The sequence below is a fragment of the Pseudophryne corroboree genome, chromosome 6 (assembly GCF_028390025.1).
Source record: "Pseudophryne corroboree isolate aPseCor3 chromosome 6, aPseCor3.hap2, whole genome shotgun sequence".
Taxonomy (NCBI): domain Eukaryota; kingdom Metazoa; phylum Chordata; class Amphibia; order Anura; family Myobatrachidae; genus Pseudophryne; species Pseudophryne corroboree.
In genome coordinates, this window is record NC_086449.1 from 371,956,884 (window position 1) to 371,975,697 (window position 18,814).

Below are 18,814 nucleotides of genomic sequence, written 5' to 3' on the forward strand. Positions count from 1 at the left end.
TTTAAGACTTTCAAAGGGGCATGACCTGGCTCCTCCCTCTATATCCCTCACCAGACTCAGTTTGGAACTGTGCCCGGAGAAATGGACATTTTGAGGAAAGGACTTAACAAACAAGGTGAGCATCATACCAGCTCACGCCATAAACATGCCGAATTACATGGCATTCAACTGAACACATGCCAACGTACAAAATTCAGCAACAAGCTGAAGAAACCATAACACAAGATGTGTGTAACCAGAACTAAACTGCAGATACAGTACACACTGGGACGGGCGCCCAACACCCTCTATGGACTTATAGAAAAGGATTTACCGGTAGGTATTAAAATCCTGTTTTCTATTACGTCCTTGAGGATGTTGGGGACACCAAAAGAACCATGGGATCATACCAAAGCTCTATAACGCGCGGGAGAGTGCGGACGACTCTGCAGCACCGATTGACCAAACTTTAGGTCTTCATCGGCCAAGGAATCAAACTTGCAAAACTTAGCAAACGTGTTTGACCCCGACCAAGTAGCTGCTCGGCCAAGTTGTAATGCAGAGACACCCCGGGCAGCCGCCCAGGACGAGCCCACCTTTCTAGTGGAATGGGCTTTTACCGATTTAGGTAACGGCAAACTTGCCGTGGAATGAGCCTGCTGAATCGTGTGACATATCCAGCGGGCAATGGTCTGATAGGAAGCAGGATACCCAAGTTTATTGGGAGCATATAGTACAAACAGAGACTCTGTTTTTCTAACTGCAGCCGTTCTGGCAACGTAAATTTTCAAAGCTCTGACAACATCCAGAGACTTTTCCTCAGCCAAAGTGCCAGTAGCCACTGGCACCACAATAGGTTAGTTAATATGAAAAGAGGAAACCACCTTTGGCAGAAATTGTTGCTGAGTTCTCAATTCTGCCCTATCCTCATGGAAGATCAAATAAGGGCTCTTGTGAGACAAGACCGCCAATTCAGACACCCGCCTTGCGGATGCCAATGCTAACAAAATGACAACCTTCCAAGTGAGGAATTTCAACTCCACTTTACTTAAAGGTTCAAACCAATGTGATTTTAGGAATGTTAAAACCACATTAAGATCCCAAGGTGCCACAGGTGGCACAAAAGGAGGTTGGATGTGCAGGACCCCTTTTACAAAGGTCTGCACCTCAAGAAGTGAGGCCAATTGTTTCTGAAAGAAAATTGACAAAGCAGAAATCTGCACTTTTATGGAGCCTAATTTAGGGCCCGCATCCACTCCATTTTGTAGAAAATGGAGAAAACGTCCAAGGTCAATCTTCTCCACTGGAGCTTTCTTGGACTCGCACCAGGAAATATATTTCCTCCAAATACGGTGATAGTGTTTCGACGTCACACCCTTCCTAGCAAGAATAGGAGTGGGAATGACTTCATCGGGAATACCCTTACGGGCTAAAATCTGGCGTTCAACCGCCATGCCGTCAAACGTAGCCACTGTAAGTCATGATAGACGAACGGCCCCTGCCGCAGCAGATCCTCGCAAAGAGGAAGAGGCCATGGATCTTCGACTAACAACTCCTGAAGATCCGGGTACCAAATTCTCCTTGGCCAGTCTGGAACTACATGGAGCGCTGGAATCTGTGATTTTCTTAGAATTCTCAGAACCTTTGGAATGAGAGGAAGCGGAGGGAAAACGTACACCGACTGATACACCCAAGGTGGCGTCAGTGCATCCACTGCCGCCGCCTGAGGGTCCCTGGACCGGGAACAATACATTAGTAGTTTTTTGTTGTGGCGGGACGCCATCATGTCTATGTGGGGAATCCCCCAAAGATTGGGGATTAGAGTGAAGACCTCCTGATGGAGGCCCCACTCCCCTGGATGAAGATCGTGTCTGCTGAGGAAGTTTGCTTCCCAGTTGTCCACTCCCGGAAGGAATATTGCTGACAGAGCGCTTACCTGAGTCTCTGCCCAGCGAAGAATCCTTGTGGCTTCTGCCATTGCTGTTCTACTCTTTGTGCCGCCTTGGCGGTTTATGTACGCTACTGCTGTCACATTGTCCAATTGGATCAGGACAGGCCGGTTTCGAAGAAGATGCTCCGCTTGTAGAAGGCCGTTGTAAATGGCCCTCAACTCCAGCACGTTTATGTGAAGAAGAGTTTCCTGACTTGACCATCTTCCTTGGAAGGTCACCCCTTGTGTGACTGCTCCCCAACCTCGGAGACTTGCATCCGTGGTCACTAGGATCCAGTCTTGGATCCCAAATCTGCGTCCTTCTAAGAGGTGAGAGCTGTGGAGCCACCACAGGAGTGAGATCCTGGTGTTGGGGGATAGAACTATCCTCCAGTGCATATGGAGGTGGGATCCGGACCATATGTCCAACAGGTCCCACTGAAATACTCTGGCATGGAACCTCCCGAATTGGAGGGCCTCGTATAACGCCATCATTTTACCTAGCAACCGAATGCATTGATGAATGGAGACTGTTGGTGGTTTCAGAATGAGTTTTACCAAACTCTGAAATTCCAGTGCTTTCTCCAGAGGGAGGAACACTCTCAGCTGGACCGTGTCCAGAAACATACCCAAAAACGCCAACCGGGTTGTTGGAACTAATTGTGATTTCGGCAGGTTCAAGAGCCAGCCGTGCTGTTGTAGAAGCGACAGAGACAGTGTAATGTCCTGTACCAGTTTTTCCTTGGACCTCGCCTTTATCAGGAGATCTTCCAAGTACGGGATAATTGTAACTCCTCTTTTTGTGAGGAGAACCATCATTTCTACCATGACTTTTGTGAAAATCCTCTGAGCCGTGGACAGGCCAAACGGCAACGTCTGAAATTGGTAATGAGTATCCTGGATTGCAAACCTGAGATAACTCTGATGAGGGGGATAAATGGGAACATGAAGGTAGGCATCCTTTATGTCCAAAGACACCATGAATTCCCCCTCCTCCAGGCTGGAGATAACCGCTCGGAGAGACCCCATCTTGAATTTGAATTTCTTCAGGAAAAAATTTAGAGATTTTAGGTTGAGGATTGGACGTACCGAGCCATCCGGCTTTGGCACTACAAATAGGCTTGAATAAAAACCTTCCCCCTTGTTGCTCCCAGGGGACCTTATTTTGACATAATTTTTGTATTGTTTCACAGACTAGAGCTCTGTCTGGAAGTGAAACTGGTAAGGGTGATTTGAAAAAACGGCGGGGGGAACGTCTTGAAATTCCAGTTTGTACCTTGGGTCACAATTTGTAACACCCAAGGGTCCAGGTCCGAGCGAACCCAAACCTGACTGAAAAGCCCTAGACGTGCCCCCACCGGTGCGGTCTCCTGTAGGGGAGACCCGGCGTCATGCGGTGGATTTGGCGGAAGCCGGGGAGGACTTCAGCTCTTGTGAACTCGAGGAAGCGGGAGTTCTCTTGCCCCTTCCTCTACCTCTGGTAGCGAGGAAGAAATTACCTCAGCCTTTTCTATATTTGTTGGGCCGAAAGGACTGCATTTGATAGTGCGGTTTCTTCTGTTGCGCAGGAGCATTAGGTAAATAAGTAGACTTACCCGCAGTGGCCGCTGATACTAAATCACTAAGGCCGTCACCAAACAGGGAAGGGACTCCATGTTTTTCTTGGAATCCGCGTCAGCATTCCATTGATGAGTCCATAGCGCACGCCTAGCCGCAATAGACATAGCATTAGCCGTAGCCCCCAGGAGGCCAGCATCTCTTGCAGCCTCTTTCAAGTACGCAGCCGCGTCCCTGATATAACCAAGCGTCACTAGGATGCTATCCCTATCCAGAGTATCTAAATCAGCAGATAAACTTTCAGCCCATTTTTCAATGGCGCTACTAACCCACGCTGACGCAATAAGCGGTCTAAGCTTCGTCCCCATGGTAGTAAATGTAGCTTTTAAAGTAGCCTCCTGGTTACGATCAGGTGGCTCCTTAAGACTCGTCGACTGAGCTGCAGGGAGCGCTACCTGTTTTGACAAGCGTGCTAGGGCTTTGTCTACTGTAGGTGGTATTTCCCACTTATCCCTATCCGTTGCGGGAAAGGGGTATGCCACCTTGATCCTATTAGGGATGAGAAATTTCTTATCAGGTGTATTCCAAATGCCATCAAAAAGGTCATTTAATTCAAAACAAGGAGGAAAAGAAACAGAGCGTCTCTTTTCCTTGTAAATAAGGACCCTCGTTTCTGGTGTAAAGGGGTCCTCATCAATACGTAATATGTCTTTGACAGCCACAATCATATATTGAATACTCTTAGCCAATTTAGGATCTAATCTAGAATCAGCATAATCGGCACCTGTATCAGAGTCCGTGTCGGTATCTGTGTCATCTAGTTGGTCAACACTACGTTTCAGTGACCCTTGTAATAAAGCGTCATCTACTGATTACTTCCAAATCTGCAGTTGAGAGTCAGATTCAGTAAACTTTTGATTTAACAGTGTAACATTAGCATTTATAGCATTTAAAGCAGTTAACCAATCAGCCGTCGGCGGTGCCGACCAGTGGCGTGCGGTGAGGTCAGTGGCTAGTGAGGCACTACAGCCATAATGTCCGCCGAATCCTGCCGATGACCCCTAGCCAATGCCCGCTACTGCCTCTGAGCCGGTACCCGCTGCCACCACCTATGGCTTACAAACTCTCCCACAATCAACTGACCCAGCCCTCCGCCACTAATTTCTATCTCAGTCCGATGCTGCCAATGCCCGCTGCCTGCCTGCTCATCATACTTGTGATATATTGTACATTTTTATAGAAAAAAAAAAAAATTAGTGTTTGGGACTGGGAAGGGAGTGGGAGGAGGACATGAATGCAATTCTGTTGTCCAGGGCTTCCATTAACTTAATGGAGAAGGGTCTGAATGGGTTAAAAAAAAAAAAAATGCGTGAGGTCCCCCCTCCTAAGTATAACCAGCCTCGGGCTCTTTGAGCCAGTCCTGGTTGTTTAAATACTGGGGGAAAAAATGGACAGGGGTTCCCCGTACTTAGACAACCAGCACCGGGCTCTTAGTCCGGTCCTGGTTCCAAAAATACGGGGGACAAAAGATGTAGGGGTCCCCCGTATTTTTAAAACCAGCACCGGGCTCCACTAGTCAGAGAGATAATGCCACAGCCGGGGGACACTTTTATGTAGGTCCCTGCGGCCGTGGCATTACCCCCCCAACTAGTCACCTCTGACCGGGGTACCCTGGAGGAGTGGGGACCCCTTAAATCAAGGGGTCCCCCCCTCCAGACACCCAAGGGCCAGGGGTGAAGCCCGAGGCTGTCCCCAGCACCCCTGGGCGGTGGGTGCCGGGCTGATAGCCATGTGTGTAAAAAAATAATGTTTTTTGTTGTGGAACTACAAGGCCCAGCAAGCCTCCCCCGCTTGCTGGTACTTGGAGAACCTCAAGTACCAGCAGGCGGGGAAATAACGGGCTCGCTGGTACCTGTAGTTCTACAACAAAAAAATACCCAAATAAAAACACAAACACACACCGTGACAGTAAAATTTTATTAAAACACACTTACACACTCACACATACTTACCTACATCCCACGCCGGTCACGTCCACTTGTCCAGTAGAATACAGAGGGGTACCTGTAAAAATGAGAGAAATTACTTACCTACATCCCACGCCGGTCACGTCCACTTGTCCAGTAGAATCCAAAGGGGTAGAGGCACCTGTAAAATTGAACATTATACTGACATATGATCCAGGGAGGGAGGGAGGGAGAGGGAGAGGGAGAGGGAGAGGGAGAGGGAGAAACTAACCTGCTGCTGGAGCCGGCGGAGGAGGACAGCCGCACGTACTGTACAGCCACCGCTGCTGCCTGTCAGGTGATCGGGAGCCGGGAGGACGGAGCCAGAAGGGGAGGACGGGGGGAGAGCTGCACCCTCCGCAGGACCGCCGCTGCTGGTAGTGAGGTGAGCGGGAACCGGAGCAGGAGAACGGGGGGGGGGGGAGCCGCACACGCTGAAGGCCCACCGCTACTCCCGGCTATCATTAACGCCGGGACCCACCGCCTCCAGCGCCGCTGTGGATGATTGGACAAGCGGATCCAGCCCTGGATCCTCTGTCCAATCACAGGTGCCTCGCTGACATGGGGGTGGTGTCCCTGTCAGCGAGGCACTTGGAACAGTGCCGCTTTCCCTATGGTTTTTCATGGGCTTTTACAGCCCAGTGCTAGGCTCCGCCCCCCGCACTGTCCCCGTTCCCATTATCCACGGGAGGCACTGCTATCAGTGCCTCCCAAAGTACTTTAAAGCAGAAAAATGATTAGGATTCAATAAAGAAGATACTTATGACACAGAATATGTGTCATAAGTATCTTATCACAGGGGAGGCACTGCCTCCCCTGACTGCACGTCCCTGGTGCCGACAGGACCCCCACAACATTTGGTGTCCCCAATAAATTATCCCCCTGAGAGGAAAATTCTGCCTCACACATGTTGTCTCCCTAACAGCACCCAAAAGAAAGCCTGTGAGGGAACAAAAGGAAAGGAGCCAACTCACACCCCAGCGCCAAAGTGCAGGTCTGAAAAACACCCTCAAGTGTCACAGAGCTGCAGCGCTATAATATGTATGTAAATAATCTGCCCCCCCTCGTTTTTATAGCCCCTGGTACTTGTCTGCTGTGAGGAAGGACCAGCGCTGCTGCTTGGAGGAGGAAATGGCGCCGAGTGAGCCTGGAGGAAGAAGCCCCGCCCCCAACATGGCGTGCTTCTTCCCGCTTATTTTTACATGTTTATCCTGGCGGGGGGTTTGCGGGCAGTGCCAGGGCACTGTACAGATATGCCAGCCTTATTTATGAGGTATTTTTATCTCCCCCCCCAGCGCCCTGCACCCAGCGGTGTGTACATTCCGGGAGCCTGGCGCGCACTGAGCAAGTCATGCTGCGCGGTACCTCTATATGCCGTCTTTGTTGAAGAGAAGATGTCTTTTCCTCACATACTCACCTGTCTTCTGACTTCTGGCTTGAAGAGGGGGGACGGCAAGCTGTGGGAGCGAGCATCCAGGAGAGCCCGGCGTTCATCTCCCCTCAGGAGCTGAAGGCATCCTGTCAGCAGCAGCAGAGCCCTGAAACTCATTAGAAGTGGGTCTAGACTGCTCTCCCCTCTTTCCCACGAAGCAGGGAGTCTGTAGCCAGCAGATCTCCCCAAAATTAAAAACCTAACATTAAGTCTTTTCAGAGAAACTCTAAGAGCTCCCCCGAGTGCCTCCATCTCGCAGGGCACATTTTCTAAACTGAGTCTGGGGAGGGATATAGAGGGAGGAGCCAGGTCACGCCCCTTTGAAAGTCTTAAAGTGCCCATGTCTCCTGCGGATCAGTCTATATCCCATGGTTCTTTTGGTGTTCCCAACATCCTCAAGGACATAATAGAAAGTAGGTTTCCCAAAGTAACCTCTCTTCCCACTACTGCCACCTTTCTACTAGTCATGAGGAGTGGACACGATTGAAAATAGTGATTTGACCCTTTAGGTCATCTAAGTTAATAATTTTTCAAGTCTCACTTACAAACTTTGATACAGATTTGAGTCCACCACAGCTTTTCCATTAAAACTCACATAATGTTTAAACGGGAAGTGATTAAGATAACGCCGCTCGGGATCCCGGCGATCAGAATGCCAACGCCAAAATCCCGGCAAGACAGGATATTCTCCCTCTGTGGGTGTCCACGACACCCACAGAGGGAGAATATAACCTGTGGCGAGCGCAGCAAGCCACCATGCCTGCAGCGTGGCGAGCCTGCAAGGGACATTGGAGCGCTCGCTCCGCTGCCAGCATACTACTGACTGGGATGCCGCTGTCGATATACTGACGGACGGCATCCCAGTCAGCGGTAATTCATACTGAACCCGTTTGAACTCCTGGTTTCCAAATAAGGAAGCGCTGGTAAACAGTATAGAAAATTTATAGAACACATTTATTTCTCTTTGGTTCTTTATCAGTATCAAATTAATCAAAGGTTGATTATAGATGTTGTGCTCTGTTTGAATATCTACGTGGCCAAACAAAGTTGGAATTTTATTGTTATGTATTTTTATTGTAAATATTGATGTGGATCAATCAGCTGATACCAAAAGATTGATATATTAACTTGATAGTAATTAAGAACGAAAGAGAAATAAATGTGTTCTAGAAATTTTATATACTGTTTACCAGCGCTTCCATATTTTTTCTGTTTGGTATATACAACTTTTTGTGTGGGGGGTTGGGGGTCCTTATTTGGGAGTAGCAGGTCTACAGAACGTCGCACTGGGAGTACAACTGGAGCCAGGTATCTGTTTTCTAGATTGGTTTCCAAATAGTCTGCAGTTCTAGAAAAATTTAAATATATTGGTCTATAAAACTCGTAATTGGTGGCATTAACTCTGTATTTATGTTTTAAATTAAGTCTATGTATTAGTGAAGAATTAAGCTAAAGCCCACTTATGTTATACAAATTCATAAAATGACTACAAACATTAACAGCGAAAAAGATGTAAAAAAACATGACATTTATTTATACTCTTTCTCTCTACTCACATGGAAGCATCTGTGGACTGATGAGCAACTCTGGAATTCCCTGCTCAATAGGTGCTGGGATCACCCCCTGTATAGGAAGAGCTGCATTTTGTGATGACTCAAGGCCCCTTGCAGGAACCAGTTCTGGAAGAGGTAGAACTACAGGCTGTGACACCAAGCCTTGGGGGGACAGTTCCACACCAGAGTATGCTCCAGGAGCAGCTGGTGTTGCAGCAGGATCTGTTGGTCTCAGGTTGTGCTGTATGAGGTTTGGGCAGGAGCTGAAACTTGGCTCAGGTTTGGGCCAAATGTAGGGAGGAAGTGGGTCTGCAAAAACATGGTTACATATAAAGAATTATGGGAAATACATAGAAAAGAGTGGTAATAATGATTGCCATAGACGGACTATAAAGGTATTTTATTTGTTGCAATATTAAACAATCTCCGCGGCTAATTGCCATGCCAGAGCAATTCCATTAGTAGGAAATACCCCACAGGTGAATGCCAAATGTTGGACTGAACCTCACAGCTAAAGTCCGCGAGAAAACAGCACAATTGGGTTTTACGAGCATGGAAAAGCAGTTTATGCGGCATCAGTAGGTTTCTGTGCATGAACCCAATTTTTAGTAAACCCCACGGTTAATTGAATATCCCCCTGAGAGTCCATACATTTGTATTTTATGTATAACTTTATTATTTTAACATTTTTATAATAAAATCAAGTCCTGATAAAAAATGATGTCAAGAAGTTGGCATGTAATGAAAGTTGGTCTGAACTCTGACCCCTTCCACCTTTGTCAGTGATGTTGCAGGAGTTAGGGTTGGTGACAGAGCAGGCAGCGTGGGTAGGCAGGAGATGTAGAGAGAAAATGTTGCATTGTGGAAGTGAGAGAATAAGGAGAGGGTGAAAGGGAAAGGTGGGGATAAAGCACTGACAGGAAAGAGAGAAGTAGGAAAGAAAGAGTGTAGGGGTAGATACAGAGAAAAGCAAACAAACAAGTGGAACCAGGCAATGTTGGGCATTATTGCTACGGTTATGTTACAAGAATCAGTCTGAGCAGAGTAGAGTAACTTTCGTCAGCACAATGACATCTCAAATTGGCCTTGTTACTGGGGGGTATTCAATTAGTGCCATTTTTTCAACCAGTCTAAAAAATGGCAGTTTTCGCCTGTTTTTAGGTCGAATTTACATTCGACCTATTCAATGCCCGTGCCATTTTTTTTGACTCTCAAAATATCCGGCACTGGCGATACACATGTGTTGGTGAAATCGCGGGCGTTTTCGCCCATTTTTGGCGCAATTTTCGCCCATGTCGATTCGACAGAAAAAAGTGAAACGGCATGGGCGAAAATGGATTAAAAAATGGGTGAAAGTGCCTGCAATTGAATACCTTGTGTCGTATTAGTGCAGTAATTGAATACTCCCCACTCGCACAGGTACCTTTGCGATGCCGCTCGCAATGAGGAATCAGTAGCAGTTTGACTGACTGAAAGAGGTAGTTTAGGGGAGGTAACGAGGAAAGCCACATGCCAAAACGTGTTTTGGCATGTGACTTCGATCTCGTACGCATAAACATGGTACCAGCATCATAGTTCTCGTGGTCATTCTGTGCAGCCATGAAGGCACTCAAGGAGTTGATGTTCTGTGTTGCTATTGCGACGGAGTACGCAGTTGCTGAGATTGTTGCAATGGCTTTGGTGGGAGTCTCTGCTCACTTGTGGGCAGCGGCTACACTTGCAATGCTTTGCAGTACAGTCACTGAAAAGGATCGCTGCTGCGTCGGCATTGCAACCGCATCTAAATCAGGCCCATTGCCACTTACTGAATACAACCATATGTTTCACGCATCAGCTATTTTATTACACAATTCCATGAGCCATTCAGCCTGCGTCACATAACTTAGTGTCTCTCACTACACGTATTAACAGGCAAAAGTTTTACTCTAATCTACACTTGTACAAAGTTAAATTTAATACTCACCGCTTATATCAAGCATTGGAAAAATGTGATCAATCTACACACAAAACACAGAAAAATAATTAGTGAAATAAGCAGTTACAAAATATATTTAATACTAGTAATTGCATAAATATACAGTTGATAAAACATACAGATATAATCACTGAAAATTCTGCATCTTTTATAAACTTTATGGGCTGTATTCAATAACTGTCGGAAGCTGCCGTCTTGTCGGAAAGACGGCGGCTTCAGACAGAAATAGGTCGGAACGGGTTACGAGCTATTTAATAGGGGCCGATCCACGTGCTTCTGTCGGAAATGGGGCCAAATCCAACAGGTTTTGGCCCCTTTTCCGACAAACTCAATCCGACTTGAAAACAAGTCGGATTGAGGTGAGGAGAGGAGCGGTGCTGCGGGCGGCGGGGGGGAGCCGAGATCGACGGCCAGCGGGGGGACATATCTGCGGCAGCGGGGGGAGGCGCTGCAGGGAGAGAGGTGCCTGCAGCGCCTCCCCCCGCCACCACAGACATGTTCCCCCGCTGCCAGCACCTCCCGCCGGCCGCCGATCTCTGCTCCCCCCGCCGCCGCAGCACCTCCCTTCCTGCTGCCAGCTCCTCCTGTGTCTCCACACATGTCCCCCGCAGCCAGCCCCTCCTGTTCACGGCCGCCGATCACTGTTCTCCTGGTCGCTGCTGTCAGCGCAGCCGCTGACAGGACGGCCAAATCAGACAGTCGGATTTGGCCGTCCATTGAATAGGGGTTGTCGGATCCATTCCGACAACTGCATGTCGGAATGGATCCGACTCCTATTGAATATACCCCTATGTCAGGAAAAGATACCGATGGCTCACTAGCTCTTGTTGGAATACAACTACCAATATGTCCAGTTTACCAACTGATTCTTTTACCCCTTTCACACCGCACAAATTACTCAGTATTGACCCCGGCAATAATGCCGGGTCGACACTGGTCGGTCTGCGGTGTGAAAGGATGTGCGGTGTGAAATTCCCTGGTCGCCTGACCTGGTAATTCAACCCCGGTTATAAGCAGTGTTATTCCCGGGTCAATGGCAGCGCAAACGGGTCACCGGGTCGATGTGACCAGGGACCCGTTTACTACATAGGGAGAGGCGGCGCAGAGATGAGCTCATCTCCCAGCGCCTCCCCCGCTATCGACTCCGCCGCTACGGCAATCGGCCCGGCATATTGCCGGGTCGAGAAGCCAGCGCTTAGGCTCCAATGCCGGATCCCACCAAGGACCCGTTTCCAATTCCCGGGTGGGATCCGGCATTGGCGGTGTGAAAGGGGTATTTGAAGCAAATATCTTGTGGCTCAAGTACAAAATATACATTACGGATGGTACAAAGTTTTAAATATAGGATTCTTACTTCCTCCTCGTCGTCACATCCATTGTCATCAGGTAAAGGTTCTGCAAAAAAATAGAAAGGATGAAGCACAATTAAGAAAAAGGATACTCACATTATGCAGCTAACAGTGATTATTGTAATCGGTGCAATTCAGTACAAGCCTGCTATAGAAAGTGATATGCAACACATACCGCTTTCAGATCGCTAATGCCGGGTCGCACCCGGTAATTGCAAACAGGTCCTTCCTGGGTGCAACCTGGCATTGGACCCTGAGAACTGGCTTCCCAACTCGGCCGGGAAGGGTTGCCATCAGGGGCGGGGACCGTGGCATCATAGAGGGCGGGTGCGGAGGCAGCGGTAAGAGATGAGATCATCTCCGCGCCGCCTCTCCCTATGCAGTGAACAGGTTCCGGGTCGCATCGACCCGGGAAACCTGTTCACACTGCCACTGACCCGGTAATAACCAGATAATAACCCCTCTTATTACCCGGGTTGAATTACAAGGTCAGGCGACCCAGGAATTCGGGACTGACCTATTAACACCGCACAGCGACCCGTGCCGACCCGGCAATATACCGGGTCGATACTGGGTTATTTGTGTAGTGTGAAAGGGGTATTAGTAATATAAAGCATGACAAAGACAACCTAAAGCACAGCTACATAAGTAAATAGAAGTTACTAGCACAGGAAAACCTATGTGTCCACCTAATCTGCTCATTTGTCTTTAGGAGGAATGGGGCCGAATTAATTTTTTCTTAATACTTTCTATTTAAGGCCTTACAATAGTGTAGCAAGTACTCTTGTATTCTCTTATTGCAGAAGGCCCCATCTCAGCTGCTTCCATTGATCGACCACCAATCTCACTGCAAAAATATTTTTTCCTTAGGTTATTACTGCCTTTGTTTGTGTTCTGCAGCAGCAGGGCATACATAAAGAAGGAACACACAAAGTGTACATGCAGACATGAAAATAAAAGCTGGGTACACACCTAGCCGACTTGACGGCGGACATGTCGCTGCGATGACAGAGCAGCTGATTTTGGTAAGCATATACACTTACCAATCGGACGCTTGCTGTGTCAGTCTCGCATCACAGCCAGGTAGGCACTTGAATTTTCCCACCCAGCTTTGAGGTCAGACCCTGCAGCCAGTGTACAGATGGTCAGTGGGTCACCCTTACACACAGCCAGACATGCCAACATATCTGGCATCAGCTGTGCTGCAGGGCCAACGTCGTTCACAGGAATATTGAGTGTACAAACCCGCCACCGATATATTATCTGAATGGACAATATTTCGCCCTATGTACCCCAGCATAAGAGCAGGGAAGCCCTTGCTCATCAGAGACTTTATAAACTAGTGGATTTCTATTACCTTTCAGGGTTTTTTTTAAATACAACATTCCTAAAGGCTTAATACATTTTGATACAGTATATTTCGGTGTTTCTATCATATTAGCGCTGTGCCTTCTCTCCTGTAAGGTGTACATGTTCAACTAATTAAAACTTTCCCCATAAGTATGGCTGCACAGGTCATGCACCACCAAAAGCACTCCTCTATGATCTTATCATTTTGTTGCCTTAAAGCCTCTTGAAATCTATGCAGTGACGTGAGGTCGTACTAGTGACCTATAAAGGGGCAATATACTCTACTTCTTCCTTTTACCTGTACATTTTCCTGATAAGTGCTTCCAGAGTGATTGAGCAGTTTGCATATTATTATTATTATTATTTATTTATAAGGCGCCACAAGTGTTTCGCAGCACCGTACATACAACACACATTAGAACAATACAGGGTATACAGAACTTAACATTACAGAAAGCTAAAAAAAAAAGAGCACAAGTAACAATTAGCACCACGGTTCTCAGTACACAATACAGTGGAGATGTCAGGAAGCAAAGGAGTAATCAGCATACTACTGGGGGCAAGCAGCCATTGGAGAGGTGAACAGTCACGAGCAGGAGGAAATGCAGGTATAGACAGTCACTAAATAGGAGAGCTGTAATTGAGGTGCAGGAGAAGAGGGCTGTTAGAACAGGAGGGAAGAGGGCCCTGCTCTAAGGAGCTTACATCTTCCTGTGCAACAAAGTATTTCTTCGGCAGGGTCCACAGGTTATCCACAGGATAACACTGGGATATGATGGAGTGACAGCGGATTTGTACCAGTCAAAGCTTTTAGGCCTCTCAGCATGCAACGGGCCCGTCCATATATCCCCGCCTCCTGGCTCAGGCAAATTAGTTTTTTGTTTGGTGCGGCAGGAGCCAGACCATGGTCAGAGGACTGCTAGTTTTTAGCAGCCATAAGCTTTCTTATTTAATTTTTATAGTCTTACTATTTTTTCTGAGTGATCTTTCTAAAAAGCGTCTTATACGTACCTTAGAAAGAGTCGCTCCAACAGCTCTCCGCCGGGTCGCGACAACGCTTACCCTTAGTACAGTGCTGTTTTGGCGGGCGTCTGTCGGTTATACTAGCAGGTCCAGCAGACGTTACCAGGCTGTGGCCGGAGCACGGGGAAAAGGTAAGGCATCGGTTCCACTTAGAAGGGGAATACGGACAGAGTCGCACTGTTTTGGGAGGAGACTACCAAACAGTAGCTGATGCGGCTGCCACTTCGGGTGCACCAGCACTAGGCCTTAGGGATCATAGGCTCCAGGAATAGTATGAGGCCACGATCCCTAGGGTTGATGTCAGCAGTGGGGAGTCAGACGCTCTCCTGGTTGCCCCTCCCCCCGGTTCATGACCAGTTTCCTCCGAGTCTCCCGCCATGAACTGTTTTCCAGCTTCCGTCTGAGACGCTGTATACGAAGGGGACCCAGTCGCAGCATAGGCAGCTGTGTAACTGGTGCGTCTGTATTCACCGAGTGTCTGTGTTCACTATAGGTTCATGGAGCGTCAGTATACACTAGTAGCATCTGGATCCACTCAGCGGTTGCAAACATATTGATCGGTCTTGGAAGCGGGGTGAGTCTCCCTGTATCCCACTCTACTGAGTACGGGTAATACAGCACTAAGTCTCTATCTACCCTTTGAGTTCAAATAGTTAGATAAGTGCCTATTGCATATGAGTCTGTATACTATTACTGTGGTTTCTTTCGCTATGCATCCGAATACGGTAGATCTGTTTAAACATGATTCAATAATATGTTCTCCCACATACTTGAAACGCATTTGTAGTTGATGATGTGTCATATTGCTTATTATACTAATGTATAACATGTGACTGACTGCTAGTGTGATTGCTGACTTTACTATATACTCTGTCAGTTCTTTTCTATTCCGATCTTTAATGCTGGTGCATAAGCAGGGTAGGGTCAGATTGTATGTCACTTTAAAAATCTTAAAGTGATTACAGTCACAAATTGTGTAGTACACTGTGGAAGTGTTGATTATTTATCATGTCTAAGAGGTGAGAAAAATACACTCACAGCAACACCAACACTCATATAATGTTTATCTTGCAAAGCTATGGTTCACCTCTCAGGATCTGGTTCAGGATGGTTTGCGTGCAAATTGTTTTAGCTTTCACCAGGGTCTCTTGAAAAATACAAGGCAGATTCAGGTGCAGGTTGATCCAACTTGGACTATGTTTGCACAAACATTATCCAGTATAGCTGAATGATTAACCCTTACATGCAGCTTCCCACCTGCGGTTTATCACTTCCAGCAGCAGCCTCTCAAAAGAAACATGCTGATAAGCCAGTGGTAAATTTTCATCCTCACAGGCTATACATGTTTCAGATGAGGATTCATCGGAGGATGAAAGCTCTATAAACTCTGCTTCGGCATACGAAGAGGAGGAAGGTCTCAGCTCAGTGGATATAGCGGAGTTAATTAAAGCAATGAAAGCCATTCTATCCTTAGAGGATTCAACAGAGCCTGTGTTAAAAACCAAGGCACCTGTGTTTAAACATCCCAAAACAGTGAAGACTGAGTTTCCGGGGTCAGATCAGCTGACGGAAATCATGGAAGAGGCTTGGGCTACGCCCAGTAAGAAGTTTAGAATTCCTAGGAAATGGAATTCCAATTATCCTCTTCCAGCTGGGGATTGTTTAAAAAGGGAGGTGGCTCCCAAGGTAGAGACGCATGTGATTCGATTAGTGCGAAAATCTACATTACCTCTGCCTTCAACATCATTAAATGATGTCACGGATAGGAGAGTGGATGGTTTTTTAAAAAACATTTTTTCCCTGTCTGGGGCAGTCATAAGGCCAGCCATGGTTTCAGCTTGGATGGCAAAGGCAGTGGCTACCTGGGCTGATGCACTGGACTGGGATTTCTCAATGGCATTTAGAGAGCAAAAATCCCATATAGCACATATAAAACAGGCTGCGATGTTCTTGGAATGGGCTGATGCACTGGACTGGGATTTCTCAATGGCATCTAGAGAGCAAAAATCCCATATAGCACATATAAAACAGGCTGCGGTGTTCTTGGAAGTAGCAGCATTGGATATGGGTACTATTGCTTCCAGTGCATCAGCTTCAACAATAGCTACTCATAGAGCAGTTTGGCTACGTACGTGGAAAGCTGATTCAGAATCTAAGAAGGTTTTGGAATCTTTGCCTTTTTCTGGAGATATTCTTTTTGGTAAAGAATTGACAGATATTTTGGAGTCAGAAGCAGACTCCAAGAAGGTAACATTTCCTTCCACATACAAATTCAAACCTAAAGTTCCAGCTTTTCGGCCCTTTGGTCTCAGGGAAAAGCTAAAAGGAAAAAGTGATGGCAGGCAGCCCCAATACAAGTCTGGTAAGACTTAAAAGCATTGGGCTACCAGAGGACCAGTTGGTAAAACAGAAAATAAGCTATCAGCCTGATGGTGCGGGCCTCCACCTGGGGGATTCCAGGGTGGGGGGCCGACTTCTTCAGTTTGCACAGATCTGGCAGCAGTTTACAACAGATGCCTGGGTGCAGGAAGCGGTATCTCTAGGTTATGCTTTTGCCTTCAAGAAGCACCCTCTTCTAAGGTTTTTTTTTTGTACCAGCCCGTCTCGGGTAGAGACGAAGGCCAGGGCTTTGCAAGAGGCAGTTCAGAAAATGCTTTAGTCAGGAGTAATCATTCCAGTACCTCCTGCACAATAAGGACAGGGTTTTTACTCCAACCTGTTCTAATTCAGAAGCCAAATGGGTCACTCCGGCCCATTCTCAATCTCAAAGTGCTGAACAAATTCATTTGAGTACCTCGGTTTCATATTGAAGCTTTACGTTCCATCATTTTGGCCATGGATCCAGGGGATTTTATGGTATCCCTGGATATCCAGGATGCTTACCTACATGTTCCTATAGCACTGCCCCATCAGTGCTATCTCAGGTTCGCTATCCTCCAACAGCATTTTCAGTTCCAGGCCCTACCTTTTGGGTTAGCCACAACCCCTAGAGTATTTACCAAAATTATGGTGGTAATGGCAGCTTATCTCCGCCAGCAGGGGATAAGAATTTTTCCATACCTCGATAACCAGTTAATCCTGGCACAGTCGCAGGAATTGCTCCTATGTCATCTGCAACATACAATAACGGGTTTGCAAAGCCACGGGTGGCTCATAAATTGGGCGAAATCATCTCTGGTTCCGTCACAGCGGATGACTCACTTGGGGGCTGTACTGGATTCAACTCTTCAAAGAGTAATTTTACCTCTGAACAAGATATCCAAAGTTCAGTCAAGGATTCAGGAGTTGCTACACAGTCAAAAGGTATCCATTCATGCAGCAATGCGTGTGATGGGATTGATGGTGTCAACATTCGACATGGTGGAGGATGCACAGTTCCACTCGAGGCCTCTGCAGCATCTGATCCTTGCCAAATGGAATGGGTTGCATCAGATGATAAAAACGCAGACTATAGTCCTTACGATGGAAGTAAGGTCATTAGCCTGGTGGCTACAGACATCCCATCTGTTTCCAGGGGAAATGGACTAAGGAAGGTGGTTGCCTGCCAATAAATATACTGGAACTTCGGGCCATATACATGGCACTGATTCAGGCAAAGGACATTCTTCTGGGAAAACCAGTTCAGGTCCACTCGGACATTGCGACGGCAGTAGCGTACCTCAACCATCAGGGAGGAACTCGCAGCCAAAAAGCTATGAAGGAGGTAAGTCACACATTAAAGGTGGGCAGAACTTCATCATCCTGCCTTGTCCGCAGTGTTTGTTCCAGGAGTCCTAAACTGGGAAGCGGATTTTCTCAGTCGACACGCCGTTCAGGCAAGCGAATGGACTCTACACCCGGAGGTCTTTCAGACTCTAGTAGACAAGTACAAGTGGGGGTTGCCAGAGATAGATCTCATGGCGTCCCGTCAGAACAACAAAGTTCTCGCATACGGGTCAAGAACAAAAGATCCCAGAGCGATCTTTGTGCATGCCCTGTCGGTGAGATGGGACTTTCATCTGGCCCATGTGTTTCCCCCAATCACCTTATTACCCGGGGTGGTAAGAAAGATAAAGAAAGGATAGGGTGCCATGATACGAATAGCTCCGGCTTGGCCCAGAAGACATTGGTACACAGATCTGCAGAGAATGTCGATGGATGCTTCCCTCCTGCTCCCTCAACGTTCAGATCTACGGATGCAGGGTCCTTGTTATCACAGACATCTGGATCGACTGTCTTTGACGGCATGGCTCTTGAAACCTTTATCCTGAAGTCAAGAGGATTCTCACAAAAGGGAATTCATACAATGCTCAGAGCAAGGAAACCTTTCTAAGCTCGCATTTTTCACCGAATATGGCCTATATTCATTGGTGCAGTGAACAGAAAATGGAGCCTAGGTCTTTAAGAGTATCCGGGGTCTTAGCATTCCTTCAGGCAGGAATGGATAAAGGTTTGAAGGTGACTTCCTCGAGAGTGCATGTGTCAGCACTGACTGGATGGTTCCAAAAGAAAAGAAAATTGACAACTTACAGGATGTGTGGACTTTTTTCCAGGGAATGCTGCTCATTCAACCTCCTTTTGTTCCTCCTACAGTGCCTTGGGACTTAAATTTAGTCCCAAAGGCCCTTCAAGTTGCCACATTTGAACCACTTAATAAAGTGGATCTTAAATGGTTGACAGC

General features: G+C 47.2%; 1 protein-coding gene across 2 annotated transcripts in view; it reads right to left on the reverse strand.

Annotated features, from left to right (window-relative positions):
- Positions 1–18,814, reverse strand: part of IRF5 (interferon regulatory factor 5) — a 103,865-nt gene that overhangs the window by 21,073 nt on the left and 63,978 nt on the right. For both annotated transcript variants that reach the window (XM_063926697.1, XM_063926698.1), the window contains exons 4-6: positions 11,787–11,827; positions 10,421–10,454; positions 8,461–8,766 (exon numbers count right to left, since the gene is read on the reverse strand). In XM_063926697.1, coding sequence (XP_063782767.1) covers positions 8,461–8,766; positions 10,421–10,454; positions 11,787–11,827 — 381 coding nt within the window. The remainder of the gene's footprint in view (positions 1–8,460; positions 8,767–10,420; positions 10,455–11,786; positions 11,828–18,814) is intronic.